General features: G+C 38.1%; 1 protein-coding gene across 2 annotated transcripts in view; it reads right to left on the bottom strand.

Moving 5' to 3' along the window:
* LOC132126283 (growth/differentiation factor 11-like) overlaps positions 1–22,711 on the bottom strand; it is a 122,888-nt gene extending 100,177 nt beyond the window's left edge. For both annotated transcript variants that reach the window (XM_059537452.1, XM_059537453.1), the window contains exon 1: positions 22,049–22,711. In XM_059537452.1, coding sequence (XP_059393435.1) covers positions 22,049–22,466 — 418 coding nt within the window. In that variant the 5' untranslated portion in view covers positions 22,467–22,711. The remainder of the gene's footprint in view (positions 1–22,048) is intronic.
* Between the last annotated feature and the right edge of the window lie 1,766 nt (positions 22,712–24,477).

Genomic DNA, 24,477 nt, shown 5'->3' with positions numbered 1-24,477 from the left:
CAGTGTCCTTTTTTTTTTCTTTTTTTTTTGAAAGATCAAGGCAATGTCATATACTGCTTTAAAGGAGAAAAAATATGGATAAGGAAACAAGATAAGAAAAAAAAGTAAATGGCCCAGATGCACACCAACATCTGTAGATACTACACAGAGTTTCCAATTTGAGAAACAGACCTCTCAATGGTTCTCAGCTGGCAGCTTCAGTAACACTTTAGATTAGAGAACACTATTTACTATTAACTCTTGGTTAACAGTGAATATGTGTTTCCTAATCTAAAGTGTCACCACAGCTTCTTTAACTTTAACACCAACTTTATCTAAAACAGACTACAATAATTTATAAAATCTGCAAAGTTATCATTGCTGCACCTGGAGGAATTTATTACTTTTGATCACTGTAACATTTTAAATGTTGATTTTTTTTTTTCTGTTTTGTCTTTTATCTGTTGTTGAATTATTTACAGGTGCTTTATGTAATTTATTGTTTGTACTAAAACACATAAATAGCATAACAAGTTTACAGATATTCAGAAAGCATGTTATTTTCACTTGCTGCACTTTTTCTCTGGAAAAATAGTGATAAAGCCAATTATTCGAATTTGAAATTTGCATTCCATGTCAGAATGTCTGTTTTTGTTTTGGGCTGTGTAATTTCACCCACTGCCTATGAACCCTGTAGTATTTTGATATCCCAAGTTGCTAAATGGTGGGAAACACTGCATATTGAAGCCATGGAAAGCAGGCAAACTGGGTCAGAGATCACAGGTTAAACCCAATCTAAATCTAAAAAGCAACGGTCTAAAGAGAAACAACACTCTCCAATATTTTGAATTAGTACCCATTTTAAAGGTGACAGAACTTGTAGGCCAAATATGGTAACCCATTCTCGGAATTTGTGCTATGCATTTAACCCATCCAAGTGCTCACACACAGCAGTGAGTAATGAACCTACAACTTGAACCCACACCAGCAGTGGACAACTATTTTGCTGCAGCACCTGGAAAGCAATTGGGGGATTCAATGCCTTACCCAAGAGCATCCCAGTTGTGCGTTGCTAAGGTGGAATAGAGCACTGTTAATTCACTCCCCCATGTACTGAGAATAGAACCAGTGACCTTCAGGTTACAAGTCCAACTTTCTAACCATTAAGCCACAACTGCCCCCTAAACTGCTGACAGTCAGTGTTATATAATGCAAAACTTATTTAGCAAATATTTGTATTTATTTTCCTTGATAACATTGGCATCATAATGCACATACTAAACCGTGTTTGAGTTTGTGTTTTTATACATTGCAAAATAAATATTTACTCAAAGGCCACAAAACAATGAAATGTTCATTTGATTATTCTAGGAACTTTATGCAAAAGCATACTTTTCACAGATCTTGCTATAAGCTCTTATTATAGCAAACATATCCTGCTGCCTGTCTCTTTAGATTTTTCACACACACCCCTATTGTCAGGGGTTAGAGTTAAGCCCTAAAGATCACTATCCCATTAAAGATATCTACATTGGCTTCCAATCTACTAAACCTCTGGCCCTTTTCAGTCATTTTTCACCGAAAACTTTTATATTTTGAAATTAAAAAAATCGTAGCTTCAATGAGATGACACTTGGTGACTTTTGTCACATTAGCAATATGAACACACAAAAAAATCATGGACATGATTTGGATATGTTAAAGAATCCCAAAAAAATAGTCACACTTACCTTCTTCGCGGTCAAAAATGACCGACATAGGAAATGAATGGGAAATACGAAAAAATTTGAAAACTCAGTGAATCTTTTGGTTGTATAAACTACAAATCAGCCACTGGTCAGGAAAAAAGTGTGCAGCAATCAAGGGGTGACTCTCCTGAATATTAGGAGTGCAAAATAGACACCAATCAATAAATGGAAAAAATACAAAAGGGGCTCTCTCTCTCACACAAACACACACACACAGAAATGAACTGGTAAGACTGCAAGAGAGTACATTGTGAGAATATGTGAAATCAATAAATGAAAACGAAAAAACAAAAGGCTTGCTTTCTCTCTATGTCTCTCTCACACACACACACACACACACACACACACACACACACACACACACACACACACACACACACACACACAAATTAACTGGTAAGACTGCATCAGAATAAAATCTTTTTTTTTTCAAGTTATTGAAATAAAATCAATAAATCATAAATCAAAAAATCCAAGAGATTCTCATTCTCTCTCTCTAACATTTAAGTACATTGAATAAAATATTAATTAATTACAAAATGTTTGTATAGTGTTTTGAATGATCACTTTTCATTCCTTATTTTGTTAGATTTTTCAATTATCAAATACTGAGTAACAGTTCTATGTGTTCCCTTTCTAACAAGATTTTAATGTTTGACTGTTATCACAATGTAAAACCTGATACTTATCTAACCAAAAATATCTAAACCTTGACAAAAAGTAATCTTTTAGAATGTCTAGATATAGATCTAAATGCAAAACCTAAAAAAAATAAGAGATGAGGTCTAAAAAACTATAGGTATATATGTATATATATGTCTCTGTATATATCTGTATAGGGTGTTAATACAAGAGGTTACGCAACATTACACAAGTTTTTACTTTTTTAATGCCTGCAGATTGCCCAATTCTCACATCAAAAAATGGATTTTAAATGCTTTCACTCTATTTTAATGTGAACTATTGCATTTATTAAAGAAATTGTAAATAAATAAAGAGATAAAAATATATATTAATTCTAATGGAGAAAATAGCTCATTACAATTGTATAAATATTGCACAGTATCATAAAATTCCCTAAAAATCTTATATAATAATTAAAAAATATTATTGAACAAAAATATTTACATTGGTTTTCCTGAAGAAAAAAATAGTAACATTTCAAGGCTTCGTCACTTTAAACCGCTAAGAAGGTAAGTGTGACTCCCAAATAAAGAGGGTCAGAGGGTTAATCATATTTCATGAACTGTATATTGATATATCTGTTTCAGATGGTTTGATGGTAAATACTTATTTTCAAGATGGAAAATTAATATAGAAAATGAGAACACATTACAGATAATGACTTTTAGTTCTCTATGGACTAATACTGAATGATTTATGGGGGAGGGGATTAAAACAATTCAGAGATTTTGGACTTTTATTTATGTGTAATATCAGAGTTTTCTTCTGTAGGCAATGCCTTATATGTTTTTGTTACATTTCAGCCTATTTCAACTGAACAAATAGATTATCATCAAATTACTGTTTATGTGTTGTGAGATAGGGTAATTGTAAAGAAAACTACAAATCCTACATGACTGAATGTAAAATTTTAGGTGATATTTCAGTAATGTATCACCTGCTGTTGGTTTGATAAACAAACAATCGGTGGTAATCATGTGGTAATACCTGCTGTGGTCTGGGTTGACATTTTTTTAATTGTTTTTTTTTTTTTTTTGCATGAAATATATATTCCTATTTTCCTAATAACAAATGTCAAAACACAAATCAAGGGATGTGTGACGTGTGCTAGAAAGCTCAGACTTTGGCTCTAGGGTATCCCTGTGCACCTCTGCAAATTAATCATTCTGACACGTTCACGACCCTTCTAATAAGACAGGGGCCACAGAGCAACCCCCACCCCCCCACCATCCCAGCCTATGGTGCCTCGCTCCTTCTTTGTTTGGCCCTCTATCCGAGGAGATTGGAGAGCTGAAGTGGGGGGAGGACATGGGACAGAGGACTGGTGTGTGCTGAGAAAATGGGGGGTACAGATTGCAAGTGACACCCTCATTCAGAATGCTCCTGGGGGACAGGGCCAGGCATAAGACTCCTATCACAGTTTAGGCAGTGCAGCCCCCCATGCTCAACAAAAGCATGTCCTGCATGCTCCGCATAATAATGGGGGTATTTAGCTAGTGTACTAAAAATGTTTTAAAAACTCTATTGTATACATTAACTAAGCGCAATAACAATATAAACACAAAAGTGCAGATATGAGATTGCTTATGATCATACTCATTCATGCACTAAGGAATACATTAGAGCCACCAGAATCAAGAACATTGATTAAGGTGCAATCTTACCGATGCACAAAACAAGAAACTATAAAATATTGTTATTATTAATAATAATAATAATAATAAGCCTGGAGAAAACTGACTTATATCAGATATACTAGAGAAGTATAAACAATTTCTTGACAGATGGCTGACCAATTGGCTGCAAAATCTATGCAGATTTAGCAGATTTGAAAGAACATTGATAGTTTCCCTAAACGTACTTAAATGCTATGCAATAATATTTGTTTTATTTTAGATTTACCGTTACCTACCATACTGTCTATTAACTTTTGGGAAAGGCTTAACCAAGTGTAGTCCATATTTATTATTCTGTACAGTTCTTTCTGCTATGACTATTAATATTGCCAATATGTCACCATACAAAGATTCTGAAATATTTAAAGTATAAATTAAACTTGCCATAAAAACTCCCTTTAATATGATAGCATATATTAAATCTTGACAATTATATTGACTCAAATGTACATATACATATAATATAATTTCCTCAAAATGTATATATTTGTCAAAATGTACACACACACACACACACACGTGGAAACTCTCAATGCTAAGGCAAATAACTGATAAGTCTAAAGCTGTGTGTGTTGCTCCATTTTAGTTTCCATTTTAAAAAAACATATGAGCCTTTTTTTTAGTTCCCCCTTGGCTCAAAGATCATTGTTGTGGCCTAACTTTAAATGGCAATCTGTCCGAATAAATAATTCATGAAATGAATTAATTTATATTCATGTTTGCTGTCATTATTTTTCTTTTTGGCACTGAAAATGAGATGACTGACAATGAAAAAGGGGCGTCTTCTGACCTCTGTGCTCCTCATTTTCTCTCTGTATATCCCATATGTGATGGTGCATAATTTGTTGATATTACTCAACAGATATGTTCAGTATTGTTGAATTACCCAACCCCCACCCTTTTTTTGTAATAATAGCTGTTTTCATGTGGTATGTGTGCTTCTATTAATATAGCTGTTTATCATGTAATTCTTCATTAACAGGACTTATTAATTTGAATAATTATGTATATAGCTTGGCTTCCAAATTAATCTTGGGTATTCATGTTTTGAGGCTGTATATTTGTAAATATATATATCACTGACTAGATGAACAGAGCACATGGCTCTTTATACACTGTAATGCATTGCCTTCTCACTTATTCAATTCTATTATGAACTACTTTACTTCTAAAATCGATACTATTAGAGATAAAATTGCAACCATTCAGCTGTCAGCTACAGTATCACATCAGACAGTGCACTATAGACCCCCTGAGGAACAGTTCCACTCATTCTCTACCATAGGAGAGGAAGAATTGTATAAACTTGTTAAATCATCTAAACCAACAACATGTATGTTAGACCCTATACCATCTAAGCTCCTAAAAGAGGTGCTTCCAGAAGTCATAGATCCTCTTCTGACTATTATTAATTCCTCATTGTCATTAGGATATGTCCCCAAAACCTTCAAACTGGCTGTTATTAAGCCTTTCATCAAAAAACCACAACTTGACCCCAAAGAACTAGTTAATTATTGACCAATCTCAAATCTCCCGTTTCTGTCCAAGATACTAGAAAAGGTGGTATCCTCACAATTATATTCCTTCTTAGAGAAAAATGGTATATGTGAGGATTTCCAGTCAGGATTTAGACCGTATCATAGTACTGAGACTGCTCTCCTTAGAGTTACAAATGATCTGCTCTTATCATCTGATCGTGGGTGTATCTCTCAATTAGTTTTATTGGATCTTAGTGCTGCGTTTGACACAATTGACCACAACATTCTTTGAACTTGAACACTTTGTTGGCATCAGTGGAAGTGCATTAGCATGGTTTAAATCGTACTTATATGACCGCCATCAGTTCGTAGCAGTGAATGAAGATGTATCCTATCGATCACAAGTGCAGAATGGAGTACCTCAAGGCTCAGTACTAGGGCCGCTACTCTTCACGCTTTATGTTACCCTTGGGAGATATCATCAGGAAACATGGTGTTAGCTTTCACTGTTATGCTGATGATACTCAGCTCTATATTTCTTCGCAGCCCGGTGAAACGCACAAATTTGAAAAACGAATGGATTGCATAGTCGATATAAAAAACTGGATGACGAGTAATTTCTTACTGCTAAATTCTGAAAAAACAGAGGTGTTAATTATAGGACCTAAAAACTCCGCTTGCAATAACCTAGAACACTGTCTAAGACTTGATGGTTGCTCTGTCAATTCTTCGTCATCAGTTAGGAACCTAGGTGTGCTATTTGATCACAATCTTTCCTTAGAAAGCCACGTTTCTAGCATTTGTAAAACTGCATTTTTCCATCTCAAAAATATATCTAAATTACGGCCTATGCTTTCAATGTCAAATGCAGAAATGTTAATCCATGCATTTATGACCTCAAGGTTAGATTATTGTAATGCTTTATTGGGTGGTTGTTCTGCACGCTTAGTAAACAAACTCATAGAATACCTAGAATATCAAAATCAAATGCGGGCGGCAGATCCTTTTCCTATTTGGCGCCTAAACTCTGGAATAACCTACCTAACATTGTTCGGGAGGCAGACACACTTTTGCAGTTTAAATCTAGATTAAATAAGACCCATCTCTTTAACCTGGCATACTCATAACATACTAATATGCTTTTATTATCCAAATCCGTTAAAGGATTTTTAGGCTGCATTAATTAGATAAACCAGAACCGGAAACACTTCCCATAACACCCTATGTACTTGCTACATCATTAGAAGAATGGCATCTATGCTAATGGCATCTGTTTCTCTCTTGTTCCGAGGTCACCGTGGCCACCAGATCCAGTCTGTGTCCAGATCAGAGGGTCACTGCAGTCACCCGGATCCAGTATGTATCCAGACCAGATGCTGGATCAGCACCTAGAAAGGACCTCTACATCCCTGAAAGACAGCGGAGACCAGGACAACTAGAGCCCCAGATTGTAACGGTGGCTGCCCCAAATAAAATTTGATTTAATAAATGTAAATTTAAGTTAAATTGTTCGGGCGCCAGACAAGCAAAACTTGTCAAGGGAAAAAAAAATAATTAATTAATTTCAGTTTCCCCGTAAATAGCTCAAGCCACTGTTACACAACAACAACAACAAAAAAACATTTTAAGAAAAAGAGTTTAAAAAAAAACTACATGAAGTTAAATTTTCACACCATTTGTATTTGTTTTCGTTACTTCACATAACAAATGTCAGAAATAAGTGTAAACAAAGTAATACGATTGCTGTTCAAGTTCAATTCAAGATTTCATAAACAATCACAAAATCAAGAGAGTCCTTGATTCACGAGGGTCTTGAAGTTAGTTTCTTTTTCCATGTTCAATTTTCAAAGGAGAAAAAAAAACAAGAGAGAAGAAAAAAAAAAACAAAGAAAAATAAATAATCCAAACGAGTGTTTGTGTATGGGTGTATGCGTATGCGTGTGCAATGAAAGTGTATGTGTGTGTGTGGCTGTGTGAAGTCTGTGTAGCGGCCGCTAATCCCGGGCCGGGGACAGAGTTTGGAGACTTGACGTGAGGTTAACAAATGATGGACAGCATCACTAGTACCTGAGGCAGGCGAACGAACCAGATTGGACTGTGGTGCCCCAGGCAGGCGACCGAACCATGCAGTAGAGCTCAATTTCTCCGACACTTCGGCAATCGCACCCAGTCAGCGCATGCAAAGATTCCAGCAAAGAACAGCAACAACCTTCAGGGAGCGTGCGTCCCATTCCGATACAACCTATACGTGTGTTTTGTTTTTACTTCCCCCTCCTCTTCCGTTTATGACTCACTTTTATATTAAATTTCCTCATTGATTTCCGCCCATTGGAAAAAGTGAAAAGCTGGCATGGATTTCTTCCAAATCGCCACACTCTCCCTCCCTGGAGAAAACAACCTATGGTTGTGGAAATATGAATCATATTTAAAATCCAATGAATTCCTCTTCATGAGACGATTCATTGAATATTTGGCAGAGTCTTTTCTTCTCCTGGCTTTCCAGCTCTTCAGCCATGGGAAAGCATGGTTTCAGGTTGCACACATGCATTATGCGAACATCTTCGCCAGTGGACTCTAGCGCTACTCGATAGTTCAATGGACCCATCTGCTTTATGACACGGTAAGGGCCTTTCCATTTCTGAGCCAATTTTGCAGTGAAGTGATGTTGTGCACTAGACTGGGGAAAAGTCCTCATCCACACACGATCCTTTTCCTTGTATGTGACATCTCGTCTATTTTTATTATAATTCCTAAGCTGTCTCTTTTGTGCTTTTTTGCAGCATTCCATGGCCTTGGTCTGAAGCTCAGTTAGATGGTGGACTGTATCGTAAGATAGACAGTCTGGAGTTATATTCTTGCCATGTAACAACTTGTCCATGGGACTTTGCAGTTTCCTTCCCAAATGAAGCTCTGCAGGGGTCATCCCAATCGTTTCCTGGACAGCTGTATTAATAGCGAAACAGAGTTCCGGTAAGTATTGGTCCCATTTCCTGTGATTATTGTCCACATAGGCAGAAATCATGCATTTGAGTGTACGATTTACCCTTTCTGTCATATTTGTTTGTGGATGGTATGATGTCGTTAATTTAGGTTTGATACTCCACTTTTGACAGAGTTCTTTGAACAGTGATGACACAAATTGTGTTCCTCTATCCGACAGAATGAAGTCCGGTACCCCTCAACGGGTTAGAATTTCCTTCCGAAGAAGTAATGCAACAGTCTGAGCTTTAGCGTTGCGCATGGGGAAACATTCCACCCACCGGGAGTAATAGTCTACTACAACTAAGAGGTACTCATTTTGCTGTGTGCTGCGTGGCATTGGGCCCATAATGTCTACTCCAAGCATCTCGTTGGGACGGGTGGCGGTGACTTGTTGTAGTTTGCCCACAGGTTTCTGATTTTCTCCCTTAAGAGTCTGGCATTTGACACATTTTTTAACATGGTGTTTTATGTCAGTCCACATTGCAGGCCAGAATGCAACATCATGGATACGCTTGTAGGTCTTATAAATACCCACATGACCGCTCCAGGGATTTGCATGGTAGTGGTGTAGAATGGACAACACGAGGCTGTTAGGAATGTACACTCTGTAATGAATTTGATTGTTCGGCAGGTGAGTTTTGTGATAGAGTTTATCCTCCACTATCTCATACTGATTTTTTAGAGGGGAATCATTTTCTGCAAGTGCTTGAAGTGTTTTGATGATGTGAGGGTCTTTGTGCTGTTCCTCCCAGATTGTGGCTGGAGACATCGGAAGCTCAGCATTCTCCTGCTGGTGTTGGTTGGTGTACAGGTTACAACTGGTACAAATCCGAGACAGAGCATCAGGTGCCATATTTAGTTTTCCTTTGCGATATTCAATGATAAAATCAAATCTCTGAAGTCGCAAGGCCCACCGGATGAGGCGACTCTTGGTTTTTGTGGAAGAAATTACCCATTGTATGGCTGAGAGGTCTGTGATGACAGTGAACAATTTGTGCTCTAGGTAGTGCTGCCATTTTTCCAGGGCCCAAATTACAGCCAAACACTCTTTTTCGGTGGCTGTGTAATTGGTCTCTGCTTTGTTCAGGGTTCTGCTGGCATAAGCAATAACTTGTTCTACACCCTTTTCCTTGCGCTGGGTCAGCACAGCACCCAAACCAGTGTCACTTGCATCAGTGTAAACCGTAAAAGACAATTGAAGGTCCGGATGGCCAAGAATGGGGGGAGAGGTTAGACAGCATTTCAAATGTTCAAAGGCTTGCTGACATTGTAGTGACCAGAGGAATGAACATCCTTTTTTTCAGTGCATTGATGGGTTCAGCAATCCTGGAGAAGTTTGGTACAAACTGGTGGTACCACCCGGCTAACCCCAGGAAGCGCTGGACCTCCTTGATGTTGGTGGGCACAGGGTATTCCCGTATAGCCTCCACTTGGGAGTCTCCTACTTGGGTCTGCAGCTATGCCTTGGACGTTGACAACGTGTCCCAGAAAGGTTATTTCTTTAAGGCAGAACTTGCTTTTTTTTTTATTAATGGTGAGGCCAGCCATTTGCAGTTTGTGAAGAACAGCCTGGAGGTCGGAGAAGTGCTGGGCTACAGATGGTGAGTAAATAATTATGTCGTCAATGTAGACAAAGCAGATGTTTCCACGCAATTCTCCTAGAACAGTCTCCATTAGTCTTTGGAAGGTTGTTGGGCCATTTTTTAACCCAAACGGCATAACATTAAACTGAAACAGTCCTGATGGAGTTGTGAAAGCAGTTTTTGGTTTACTCTCTTGATCCATGTTCACCTGCCAGTAGCCACTGTTAAGGTCAATTGTGGAAAAGATGGCGGCTCCAGATAGTGACTCTAGATCTCAGTGATGTTGGGTAAAGGGTAAGCATCATTCTCTGTAATGGCATTAACTTTCCTGTAGTCCACACAAAACCTAAGGCTTCCGTCTTTCTTAGGGACCAAGACGACAGGTGAGGCCCATCCAGAATGTGATGGTTCTATGATGCCGGCAGTCAACATCTCTTCCAGTTGCTCTGTAATGACAGCTTGTTTGGCAGGTGTTGTGCGGTATGGTCTTTGTTTTATGGGTACTTGGTGGGTAGTATATATGTGATGCTGTGTAACTTCAGTACGTCCCGGACGAAGGGTACACACTTGAGGGTTTGACTCGAGGATCTGCAGTAACTGTTGCTTGCCTTCAGAAGGTAAGTGGGCATGCTGTACAGCAGTGTCAATTAGGGTCTTGTCATCCAGAATGGCTGGTTGAAACATGTCAAGTTGAGGAGGAGGAACAGAAGATAGTAGAGAGAGACTGTTGGAGTTTTTATTTCAGTGAGTGAGTGAAGTGAAGTGAAGTGACATTCAGCCAAGTATGGTGACCCATACTCAGAATTTGTGCTCTGCATTTAACCCATCCGAAATGCACACACACAGAGCAGTGAACACACACACACACACTGTGAGCACACACCCGGAGCAGTGGGCAGCCATTTATGCTGCGGCGCCCGGGGAGCAGTTGGGGGTTCGATGCCTTGCTCAAGTCGTGGTATTGAGGGTGGAGAGAGAACTGTACATGAACTCCCCCCACCCACAATTCCTGCCGGCCCGGGACTCGAACTCACAACCTTTCGATTGGGAGTCCGACTCTCTAACCATTAGGCCACTACTTCCCCGAAAAAGATTTCCAATCTTTCCCTTTGGATGTTGGGAGCTGATAACTGGTACACTAGCATTTGTTGGCTGGAAAGGATAATACTCTTTAGGGTTGGACTGAAATGAATACTTTTGATCTGCCACATTGATCTGTAGCCCACTGGAGAAGATAAAGTCCAGTCCTAACACGACTGCATAGGCCAGGGCTTTGGCTGATAGAACAACAGCAGATATGGTGAATATTTTTTTATGTAAGGTGATTGGCATGTTTATCCAACCTAAAGGAATTTCTGCTTCCCCATTGGCGAGGTAGAGTGGACCCTGGGTCCATGGATTGAGTTTTTGTGAAGTGAGTTCCTTCCAGAGATTCTCATGTAGAAGGGTGTAGCTAGCCCCCGTATCAACAATGGCTTTTCCCTTCCAGATACCAATACAGAGTGGTATCACTAACTGTTGTGGAACAATTTCAGTAGGTGGTGCTTTCTTACCAGTTGTTGGTGACTTCTGAGGAAAGGTGGAAGACACGGAGCGATTGCCAGGTGGACCAGTACCTTTAGAAGCTGGAAATATTGTCCGCTTGCTATTAGAGGAAAGGTGTTTGCTGGTGGACTGAGGTGACTGGGACTGAGAAGAGACAAAGTGAGGACAGCTGCCAGGGGAGTGATGGCCTTTACATCGCCAGCATTGCACTAAAGGCTTCTCTGCCGGGTGGTTGGCAATAGGTATTTGAGGCATGGATAAGGGTTGCTTAGAACTCACGCGTTTTTCATATTGCAGTTGTTGTTCGTAGTCTTTTTCCAGCTGTTGGCCCAATTTCACAAGTTCATCAACTGTGTTCACCCGACTGCGAATCTGGCTTGCAAGATAGGGGTTCATATTTTTTAAAATCATTTTCACCAATTCACTGTCCATCAAGGAGGGCTTCCACCTTTTGCAGAGAGCTCTGCACGTAAATGCAAAGTCTCTAATGCTCTCTCTTTCTCCTTGTGTTCTTGTCCTTACCCGTTCAGCCAGCTCATCTTCATAATCCTCTGAGAGGAAAGCAGAGAGGAAAGCAGCTTCAAATTCTTCCCACGTGGTTATTGAGGATCGTGCATCTTCCCACCAGTCCCGGGCAGTACCGTAAAGGACAGTGCGGAAAGTGGCCAGGATGTCAGCATCAGTAAGAGGATGTAACGCTAAGAAATCCTGACATAGAGTTAGGTAGAGCAAGGGGTCCATGTCATCTGACTGTCTCCCAAAAGTAGGAAATGTAATCTTAAGATGATCACTCTTTACAACAGGAGTAGGAAGCAAAGGAGCGGTGATACAGGACTGGTGATACAGCTGAAACTGGAGCATTAAGAGGTAAAGGTGAGTAATCTCTTGTTTGCAGGTCAGTCATTTGTTTCTCTTGCTTTTCGAGTCTTCTATCAAGTTCAGTTTGTAAGCTTTTTACAGTTGCACACAATGTGTTGGTGATTTGGGTACACTGGGTGAGCTCTGTAAACAACTGATGGTTTCTTTGATGGGTTACCAGGTAGGATTTGATGTCTTGCTGAAGCTCCACTTGAAGTTGGTCGATCATAAACTGCACTTCAGACACATATGTAGTCTTAGCTTTGTGAAGTTCATCAGAAATCATAACTTTAAGTGATTTAGTGAGTTGATCAGCCTCTTCCTTCACATGCCTCTTACTTTCAGAAATGTGGGTGAGCACTTCTTGTTGATTGTGCTTAAGTTTATCAGCAAGGTTAGAAATCATGCTGTCTTGGCGTGCAGACAGGGTTTTAAGTTCTTTGGCAAGTTCACCAATGGTTTTCTCATGGGTTTGCATATGTTGTGTCAACGTGTCCCAATTTTCTTTAACTTGAGTGAGTTGATGCATTCCTTTTCCAGGAGTTGATAGGATACCAGGCAAGTCCTGCTGTGCCGCCGAAGATAGAGATGAAGGCTCAAGTAATGTACATATCTGCATAGAGTCGCCATTCGGTTCCTGCTCCAAGATGAAGGGTTGAACAGGAGTACTGCCAGCTAGTGGTGAAGTTGCAAACCGCACCTGGGTTCCTGGTACATCAGTAGTGCTGGCTTGAGTAGGAGTGACATGGAGAGGAACACGAAAGAGTCCAGGTGGAGAAAGTAGAGGACGAGGTGCTGGAGGCCAGACTGGGGTAGCAACATCGGGTGCCGGTGGTTCAATCTCCACAAAAGTGGATGGAGAGAGAGGAGTGGTAGCCATGTTTGATTGTCAATGTAGGTGTAGTCAGTGTAAAAACGTAGTGAAATGTAAGTTGAGTAAAAAAAACAATGTATAAATGTTTGAAAAAATAAATTGCAACAGAATACTCTAACAGTTCAGTGTGAAATGTCTGTCCAATTGTCCAATTCACACTACAATTCACTTAATTTCACAAATCAATAATTAGATTTCAATAACACAAATTATTATTTCCACCGCTTTCACATTAATTAGGTCAATCAGTTTAACAGCAAGACAACTAAGGGGTAACACAATTATATATTTAACAACTTGCAAGTTCACAAACAAAAACAATCTTCCCACAAAACCTTTTAATAAAGAAAAACTGTTTCAGTTCAGTATATATCTGCCACCATTTCACAAACACAAAAGTAGGCAGTTTCAAGAGACAATAACCAACGCTTAAGTAATCCTTTAGGGAAACTTTAATTCAAAGTTCAAGTGACCCGTTTCAGTGGTCACGGTTTAAATGTTTAAGTTTCAATTCGTCCAGGTTTATCTAAGTGTTTAAGTTTAACGTCCCTGTTCGGGCGCCACTTATGTAACGGTGGCTGCCCCAAATAAAATTTGATTTAATAAATGTAAATTTAAGTTAAATTGTTCGGGCGCCAGACAAGCAAAACTTGTCAAGGGAAAAAAAAAAAAAAATAATTAATTTCAGTTTCCCCGTAAATAGCTCAAGCCACTGTTACACAACAACAACAACAAAAAACATTTTAAGGAAAAGAGTTTAAAAAAAAACTACATGAAGTTAAATTTTCACACCATTTGTATTTGTTTTCGTTACTTCACATAACAAATGTCAGAAATACGTGTAAACAAAGTAATACGATTGCTGTTCAAGTTCAATTCAAGATTTCATAAACAATCACAAAATCAAGAGAGTCCTTGATTCACGAGGGTCTTGAAGTTAGTTTCTTTTTCCATGTTCAATTTTCAAAGGAGAAAAAAAAACAAGAGAGAAGAAAAAAAAAACAAAGAAAAATAAATAATCCAAACGAGTGTTTGTGTATGGGTGTATGAGTATGCGTGTGCAATGAAAGTGTATGTGTGTGTGTGTGTGTGTGCGTGTGTGTGTGTGTGTGTGTGTGTGTGGCTGTGTGAAGTCTGTGTAGCGGCCGCTAATCCTGGGCCGGGGACAGAGTTTGGAGACTTGACGTGAGGTTAACAAACGATGGACAGCATCACTAGTACCTGAGGCAGGCGAACGAACCAGACTGGACTGTGTTGCCCCAGGCAGGCGACCGAACCATGCAGTAGAGCTCAATTTCTCCGACACTTCGGCAATCGCACCCAGTCAGCGCATGCACAGATTCCAGCAAAGAACAGCAACAACCTTCAGGGAGCGTGCGTCCCATTCCGATACAACCTATACGTGTGTTTTGTTTTTACTTCCGCCTCCTCTTCCGTTTATGACTCACTTTTATATTAAATTTCCTCATTGATTTCCGCCCATTAGAAAAAGTGAAAAGCTGGCATGGATTTCTTCCAAATCGCCACAAGATACAGATCCCCTGTAAAGACCTTGTCTCAGAGGAGCACCAGGACAAGACCACAGGAAACAGATGATTCTTCTACACAATCTGACTTTGCTGCAGCCTGGAATTGAACTACTGGTTTCATCTGGTCAGAGGAGAACTGGCCCCCCAACTGAGCCTGGTTTCTCCCAAGGTTTTTTTCTCCATTCTGTCACCGATGGAGTTTCGGTTCCTTGCCGCTGTCGCCTCTGGCTTGCTTAGTTGGGGACACTTCATCTACAGCGATATCGTTGACTTGATTGCAAATAAATGCACAGACACTTTAACTGAACAGAGATGACATAACTGAATCCAATGATGAACTGCCTTTAATTATCATTTTTGCATTATTGACACTGTTTTCCTAATGAATGTTGTTCAGTTGCTTTGACGCAATGTATTTTGTTTAAAGTGCTATATAAATAAAGGTGACATTGACATTGACATTGACTTTGCTAGACAATCTGGCGTTTCTGAATCAGTTACTGTAAGTATGTTTTGTTTTTAATTTAAGAATTTGCTATTAGCTGTTTAAATTCAGAGATTTGACATAGTATGTGTGTGTGTGTGTGTGTGTGTGTGTGTGTGTGTGTCAGAGAGAGAGAGAGAGAGAGAGAGAGACAGTGGAGTCAGCTGTCTTAACCGTCCATGGCTTGTGTACTCCAAACGCTTAAGAACTTTACTGTGTCTGTCACGCGACTCTGTTCCCCTTTTGGCCTTGAACTGATATTTTTAATTGTCTTTACATTTATTTTGAAAGAAGAAGCTCACGATTATGGATGGGGCGTTACATTTCCGACGAGTGCTGGCGGTGTTTGGCAGTGCCAATAACAATGCAATGGGTCAGTTGGCCAATCAGAGCAGACTGTGCTTGTCGGAAGGAGGGACACTTCTGAGAGAGGCGGGACATAGATGACCTACAATAATATACAGTATTTGAAAAACAATGTGTTTTTTGAACATTAAAGAATATCAACATATTCTGTTACACTAAATACACTAAATAACAATCTTTAAAAAAGCATCATATGACCTTTTTAAGCTGTTAGCGAAACACACTGCGCACAATCTGGAGGAGAGAGATCCCCGCTTGTTCGCAATGCAAGGGTAAATAAATAACCGATGTTTGAATAGTACAGCGCTTTCTTAACTCAAACACTATGTTTATAAAGGCTAATATTTTTGTGAAAACACAGATCTACGAAGGGGCTAGCAGCATAGGCCTAGGTGTAATTTTCATATTAACTTCATGCAATGTAACGTGATTTTATTATCGTGATTTTGACTTTATTCTTAAAAGAAATGTGACTTTAATCTTTAAAAAAAAAAATTCAGTCTGACATGGCTCTGAAGGCTATTACTGCATGCAATGCATGAAAAATTTATAAATAAAAGGTAAAAAATCGTAACGAGATAATTTAATTCTTTATTAATAATCTATTGTTTTCTGAGTCAGTTTCGCAAAGATCAGGTTGATAATCCTGACTGGTATCTCCTCATTGGACATGCCTTTAGAGAGAAATGCATCTTTACGAATTACATACTGTAGGCTAATGAAAGAAATGTATTTTTTTAAGTATATTTATAGCATTCTATAGATATATTTATCATGTCAATGAGGCAAATATTTGCTGAGTTTTGGTTCAGTTTTTGTGAAGCGTTCCTGCTCAAGATCAAGACTTCAGAATGCCACCCTCTTGGAGTTTTTTTTTTTTTTTTTAAGCACAATATTTTGTTAATATTGTAAGTGCATGCAAATAACAGTAGATACTTTGCAACTCCAAATGATGTATACTCTTACCTTTATGAGGAAAAATGAGGTGTTCCACTCTTATTAAAAAATACAAAAATGCAAGTGATTGCGTTTGCCATGTCCTTCACAGTACGTTTCACCTTCCCTTCTTTGCACAAACGATGGGATATATATCACAAATTTATTTGTATTATTATTTTATTTTTTTTCTATTGTGAAATGAATGAAATTGTTTGTCTCAAATCGTGTTGATTTGAGAAGGCTAAACTAATCAAACATATACTCAACTCACTAATTGATGCTGGCAGCTTGGTATTTAAAAAAAAAAATTATTTAATAAAGAAACAAAATGAAATACTACGGAGCCCCGCACATGACATGCAAGAAAAAAAATTATTGAATTGTGCGCACGATTTAATAATTTGTTCCCTCAATTTACTAAAACGTGCACACGGTTACTATTGCTTTCCCTCGATTTACTATTGCATTCCCTCAATTTGCTGAGTGAACGAAATAGTAAATTGAGGGAATGGAATAGTAATCGTGTGCACGTTTTATTACATTGAGGGAACGGATGAATAAATCTTGCACACGATTTAGGCCTAATATTTTTTCCTGCATGTCATGTGCGGGGCTCCGTATAATACAACCACTTTGCCATTAAAAACCAAAAATGAACTATTTTAATGGCTGCAACAGCAGCTGTCTAATGGGGAAGAGGGAGAGAGAGAGAAAGAAAGAGAGAGAGAAAGGACACGGGCTCAGGTTAGACTCGGTTGGAGAATTCTGATAAGCTGTCGGGCCAGGGTCGGGTCGTGCAGGGCTTTGTTCCCTTATTTCAATTAAAAGTTCCCCCTCGGCTCGATGGGCCCCCAATCTGCCCGATCCTATATGCAACTGCTTACCCCGCATACCCAGATGCTATGCCCCTGGATCTCCGTCATTTGCTGGACAAAAATATTGTTAACCCCCGATATTTCAGTGCTTAAGTGTGCTATGGGATTGTTTTATTTATAACCTTACATAATCACTTAGTTCTGGAAGTATTTTTCCAATTCATTTTTATCATAAGGTTTTTAAATAGCTCTTTGTTTAAGAGTTACAAGCCATGAACCAAATCAACCAGAAATGATTAACAACATTACAGACTTTGAGGTTGAACAAAAAAAAATTTAAATGAGGAAATGTAATGAGGGTAAGAACTACAATACCATGAAACATTGTGAAATACATACTGTACCTTGAAAACAAGAAAAATATTAAACTATTGATTTTTTAAAACTATTGATTTACTCCAAAATTTACATATTATGCAAATAAATATTAAAGAGCCTAAGGAATGTTTGAGAGCCTGAGGAAAATAATGAGAGTGGGGGAGTGAATACATTACATTACTATTTTGTATTAATTTGTCTTTATGACATGATTCATCCATGTTTACAGTTTCACTCTGTTCAGCGCTCTCGATGGTTTCTTCCTCTTGTCAATCACTGGTCTACCTGGAGTAGTCACTTACTCTATCAAAGAGAGGTTTTGATTGATAAACTAACTATGATCCAAGATCTTAGTTTCTTTTTTCTTTTTTAAAAGGCTGAGTGAAAGACACAGTCTGGGAAAATTCCAAAGCAGATTGCTAATTCCGATTATATATATATATAACTGCATATTTAGGCACATTCCCACAAAGTCTTACAATTCATCTGTACTCTTTTATGGACTATGGTTGCTGGCTAAATCCCCAGATAATACCTAAAATGTCCTTTTCCTCAACAATCCCAAGGCAACAGAAATGTATAATGAAATATATAGCAAAAGTATAATTATGCCTCAGTTTCATCATCATGAAAAATTTACCATGTTCTGTGTGCAACCTTTATATATTGCCATTGAATTAAGTTTGAGTAAGAGAAAGGGATATATACAGTATGAGATTGAAATTAGTTTATACTCACTTTACTATTAACTCAGGCATTACTTGATACAAGAACAGTACATAAATAACTCCAGAGAGATCCTTACAAAATATAGTCCTTATGTTTTTAGGTTATAATACATAATACTACAAAAGTTTTGAGTTGCCAGTATGTGTGTGTGTGTGTGTGTGTGTATGAATTTATGTAAATGTATGTATATATATATATATATATATAATTATATTTATGTATTTGAGATGCTGTTTTATTTGTAGCATGTGATGACTTCAGTACCTTCTTATCTGGGTCTGGAATTGCTCCAGAATGGGAGGAGAAGCACTGAACCGTGGGAAGAGGAAAGAGAATGAGAGAAAGAAAGAGAGGCATTCTTGAGAGAGCAGTGAAATTGTACCCAGGGTATAATGGACTTCAGTTCAATTGAACGTATATTAGCCAAGAAATGGACTACATGAAGTGTTATTTCTACAACAATTCTGTTCTTTAATTACCTCACTCATTATTTCATGTTTACAAAACAGGAAAGAAAAACATGAGTTTGCTTTATTCCTTTATTTTACTCCTCTTTCACTCTCTCAGATTAACAGAAACGACTGAGAGTAGTCTAAGACACAGGTGTTCACATGGTGAAAAAATACTAAAAATACTTCCCACACACTTCCAATTGATCAGAGGATGGTTGAACAGCAGTCTTGTCTTTTTAACATTCTCTCTTCTAATGTTTATGGTTCCTGCACCTTCAGGAAAATACCCTTTTATAGGGTCAAGACAATAAAAGACCTTTGTTTTTTTCCTAGTTGGGAGTGGTTAGTGGGTTGGTGTTTGTGAATGTGTGTATATGTGTGTAAGTGACTTTGTGTGTGAGAGAGAAAGACATTTTAGGTGGGGGAGGCAGTGCTTGTACTGTTGTTTTATCTCCTACCCATTCTTTTTGACATTTTAGGTGGGGGTAGTAGTGTTTAATCTACTAGTTCTCTTTTGCGGCCAAAGAAAAAGACCTGAAGAGGTTAATTGGCTCCTCATCCAATATATCAAATTGCTGTGAACTCGCTGACCCTTCTTGTCAATAGGAGGCCTTTTCCTCTGTGTCTTGATGAATGTGTGTTTCTATGGGAGTGTACTGCAGAGTAAAAGTTTTGGAGAACAAAAAGAGAAGTTATGGCAAATTATATATCTCAGATAATTCAATCTCTCATAACAATGGGAGCCCTAAATTTTGTATTTCTAATTGGCACAGTTTGCTGGTTGTTAGATAGTTCATGGCTTTCTTAACAGACAAAAAGCAATAAAGCAACAAATTAAAAAGTAATGTTGTCCACCAAAATGTGAGCAGAGAATAATTACCACTTTTTGGAAATGTATTCACATTGCAATACGTTACACAGTAATAATAAATCAGGGAGGTGGATGATTGTGTGGGAGGGAGGTGAGGGTATAAGCAGACAAATTACTCACTAAACCCAAAAACCACAGGTTGTTATGAAAGCACACTGTCAAGGGATAAAGGTCTGGTCTAAATATATAGACTGGCAACAACTGAGCTCTAGTGGTTGATTTTCTACTCTGGACTGTACACATGCACAGCCAAATTCTGAACAGAGGCAGAACAAAACATACCAGTGCAAAATTGAATGTATTATAATATCATATAATACATAACCCAAAATATAAGCTTGTAATAGTGGGAAAATCTATCAAGACACCTTTCTTTGAATGTACTAGAGCAATGTGTTAAGTAATGTACTTTACAATATTGTGTATATTTAATTTTTATATGGACTATTACATTAGTCGCCTACTAGTAATGTGCATACTGTAGCCTACATTAAGAGAAATGTCTTTTTTTTTTTTTGGAATTACATTTAATGTCACAAGCATTTGCTTTTGTTAGCCAGTGGAGAACTGACTGCTTGTGTGATAAAGAATGAGAATGGGAGACAATCATGGATGCGGTGATGGGAGAGCGAAGCTGAAGAAACAAGGATGACTGAAAATAATAATAATAATAATAATAATAATAATAAAGGAAAGGTAAAGATGAACTAAAAGAAAACTACAAAGAAACAACAAATCTTGGAAGAATATAGTAATGGTTTAATTGTTATTATATTCATATTATATAAACTTTAAAATGTATATGATATATTATATACACAAAACAAGAATAAAATTATCGTAAAAAAGGAAGTAGAATAAAAGAATAGAATAAAATGAGAGCCCACTAAAAACTAAAATTAGTATTTAAAAGGGCAGCAAAAAAAAAAAAAAACATAAATGTGACTAATTACAACTCCTCTATGACCTTTTGAAATCTTTTTAAAGTTACATTTTCAAAAAAACAAATAAATACACTTGATTTTTTAATACAGGAGTAAATGCACTCCCATAACCATGTGTTGTCTAAAATGACTAGTCATTTTTTTTCATGCTGTGCTCATACTGCACAGCTACAAGAACAATCTATGACAACAAAAAAGCTATATATATATATATATATATATATATATATATATATATATATATATATATATATATATATATAAAGCCATGAGCTTTGCAGCCGTTAAATGATCATTTATGTGATTCGTCTCTTGAATTGAATGTAAAGAGCGTTCGTTATGCCAGCGGGAACGTGGGATGTGTGACAATCAACGCAGAGGTTAGTTAGGGGAGCACAAACCTATCTTTGTTCATCCTGGTCAGAAAAAAAAACTGATTATTTGCTCGGCTTTTCATCTGCCTTGTGCGGAATACATTATGTGTGTAAATGCTGTTGAACCCCGTCTATTCTCAGCGAAAAGGTCACACACTCCCCTCGACCCAAACTCCTCCACGGGCTTTGTGTCCACACTAAAGTGAAAAAACGGGGTATGCCTATAACTTCACATTTAAAGGCAAGCGCAGTCGTAAGGCGCTGCTGCTGTAAGGAAAACAATAGTAGTGTTTTGGGTTATATATACTATATATATATCAGCTGAAATGATAATTGATACTTTATTTATTTATCTTACATTATAATGTACTCTGAAGCGACATTGAGCGCATCTGCCTATATCATTTCTTTTTACATTGTCCTTATTCATTAATTACACATAAACGGGCACGAGCGAACCAAGTGAAGGCAGATTTCAAGTTCTCTGTGTGCGAGTGTGTGTATAGGCTATCCATCTATCTATCTGTCTATAAAGAATTACGATGTTGACATTTATGATAAACCTCACACATTTGTCCCATAAAAAATATAGTAATAAATAAACGGCCATTTGATTCTAAACTTTTAATAGATGTGGAACTGCCTGTCTCTAAAGAGGGCAGAAAATGTTAAATAGTTTTAGACCATTAGCTTAAGCTGCTTAATTTATTAAACAAGAAAACAAACAACAACAACAACAACTAAAAGTTCTGCAACTCACGCTCTGAGGCCATGGTGATGACGGACTCGGTAGTGGCGTGATACTCATCGGCGTTCATGAAATCCTCTAGGGAGGATGCGTCCCCCTGGAAGTCGTGATGGTCCAGAAGCTGCTGCAGTGGAGGTGCTTTTGGAAGAAGCTGATTAACCACCTCTCTGCTGATGTTGGGCGCTTGTTTTAAGCGCAGTTTGCTAAGGATTTGTGATTTGATTGTTTCCAGCCTTAAGACTTTACTCTGTTCTCTCCAAACGCACGCTGAACACTCTAGAGAGTCCACATCCTCCAAATCAAAGAGAGAGACTCCAGCATCCGAGGACATCTCACTCAGTGGAGCCTGAAAGAGGTCCGGCTCATCGCTCCCGGACAGTCCCAAAGAAATTAGAACCGTTAAGCACAACAAAAAGTTATACCTTGTCATGATGTTAAATTGTCAGTATCAAAGGTTTTCCTCTTGACTTTGCAAGATACTTTGGTAGCCTACTTATCTTGAGAATATTTATTCGAGAAACGAATTAGTTATCTAAAAAGAAATTAAGACGTTTTAGCAGAAAATATATTCCATATTATACGGACGGGTATAATCGGATTCTTTTAAAGAACGTTCCTTTTTGCATTTCAGTTTGTGTTTTTAAGTCCTTTAATCAGCTACCTGCTTCACTGTCTGAAAATACTTTAGCATGTCTCTTTCAACAGTACAAATGCGTCTAAAAAGCCCCCTTTATATATCACTGCTGCCTAGTGGCGTAATCCGTCTCTATTGGCTAACATTTCAACAAAAGGTTCACAGGTTTGTCACTAAATCTAGAGGGAGAGAGACAGACAGTGAGAGAGAGAGAGAGAGAGAGAGAGAGAGAGAGAGAGAGAGAGAGAGAGAGAGAGATTGTATTGTATTGTTTATATTCTGACGCTATTTACAGCCCAGCGGGCAATTGATGTCATCAAAGAATTGGTCAAAAATGCAAATCAAATCGATGTCAAAACTTGACATTAAATTGGCGTCAAGTTTTGACATTCATTTGATTTGCATTTTTTTTTTTTTTTTTTTTACATTTTTTAACACGTTGATGTCCTATTCTAGGCCACAAGAATAATGAAAAAAAAAGTATTAAATGCAAGACGTGTTTTATTAAATTCAGTGTTTTCAATACATGTAAACAACATGTTCTTACAAAAATTAAAACATAATGTTAAAGCAAATCAGTGTAAAGGCAAAAAATACGTATTCTTATTTGGTCTATATGTATTCTGAATTTCATTAGGTTTATCCAACTTTTTCCTGATGTATAAGTGCCGCCATTTGTAAATTCTACGTGTGTAGCTTCCGGTCTCATTTGCGTCCAGCTATTTTTATCTGTACAAAACAGTTAGTTTTGCTGCTTGATATTGACAAATTGATGTGTCCTATAATACTAATTAAATCTGTTATCTATATTAAGAACACAATTGTTAGTAATGCAAACAATTTTACTGTTTACTGCACGTTGTTATTCTCCTCGCTATAGTGGCTAATGAAACGCAAGTCTCACCCGTAGACTTCCGTGTTGTGGAAAAAGGTGAATAGTGCTTACATTTATCTGTTTAAACCACAGCCTGTCATTCATTACCATTTAAGTTGAATGCAGGGTCTTACTTAGCTGATGCGTGACCCAGTGCAAAGTAAGGAGCGTTCCCGGCTGGGGGCTCATTCAGTCCGTTTACCCCCCAAGTGCAGGGCCCGGTGTGACCGCACCAGTTGTAATCCCCTAAGGACGGCCCTGGCTATGTTACTGATCACTGAACAAATCTGTGTCAATGGCGTTTGGACCTCCTTGGCAAAAGTAGTCTCTTTCTTTTTTTCAGGACGACAGGATGTGGTTCTCTGCAGTTTTCAGCTAAGCAAGAAATCCACTCCCACTTGCAGCATCACAAAAGTGCTCCTGTAAAGTTGGGGGGGGGGGGCAGAATAAATTCACATCCATTTATCAAAGCTATTATTAACAAGTGAAATGTCAGAGACAAGTATCAATTACAGTACAATAATAGTTTACTCAAAACATTTACCCTAAAATTCTGTCATCATTATTTTTTTTCTTCATGTGGTTCCAAACCTGTATGACATACATGTCTGTGGAAAGGCATGAGTATAAGTAAATAAAAATTCAGGTGAACAATTTGTTTTAAGGGTTATTTCACCCTAAAAATAAAAATGACTTTATTGTGTGACCATATATTGTGACGAGTGGGGCGGGACGGGACTCGAGACCGGTGGGTCTATATATATATATATATTGTGACACATATCCCAAGCTCTCGTCAGCGTTGCCCTGGGAATGGAGCAGGCACACCTGCACCTTCTCATCACGGGCTGAGCGGCCACACCTGCGCCCCATCAGCCGCGGCTCTTATAAACACATGGCCTCCCGGCAGGGGGAAGCCGAACGTGAGTTGGC

The sequence above is a fragment of the Carassius carassius genome, chromosome 44 (genome assembly GCF_963082965.1).
Source record: "Carassius carassius chromosome 44, fCarCar2.1, whole genome shotgun sequence".
Classification (NCBI taxonomy): domain Eukaryota; kingdom Metazoa; phylum Chordata; class Actinopteri; order Cypriniformes; family Cyprinidae; genus Carassius; species Carassius carassius.
Note: the sequence above shows the minus strand (reverse complement) of the source record. Positions and strands in the feature narration are given on the sequence as shown.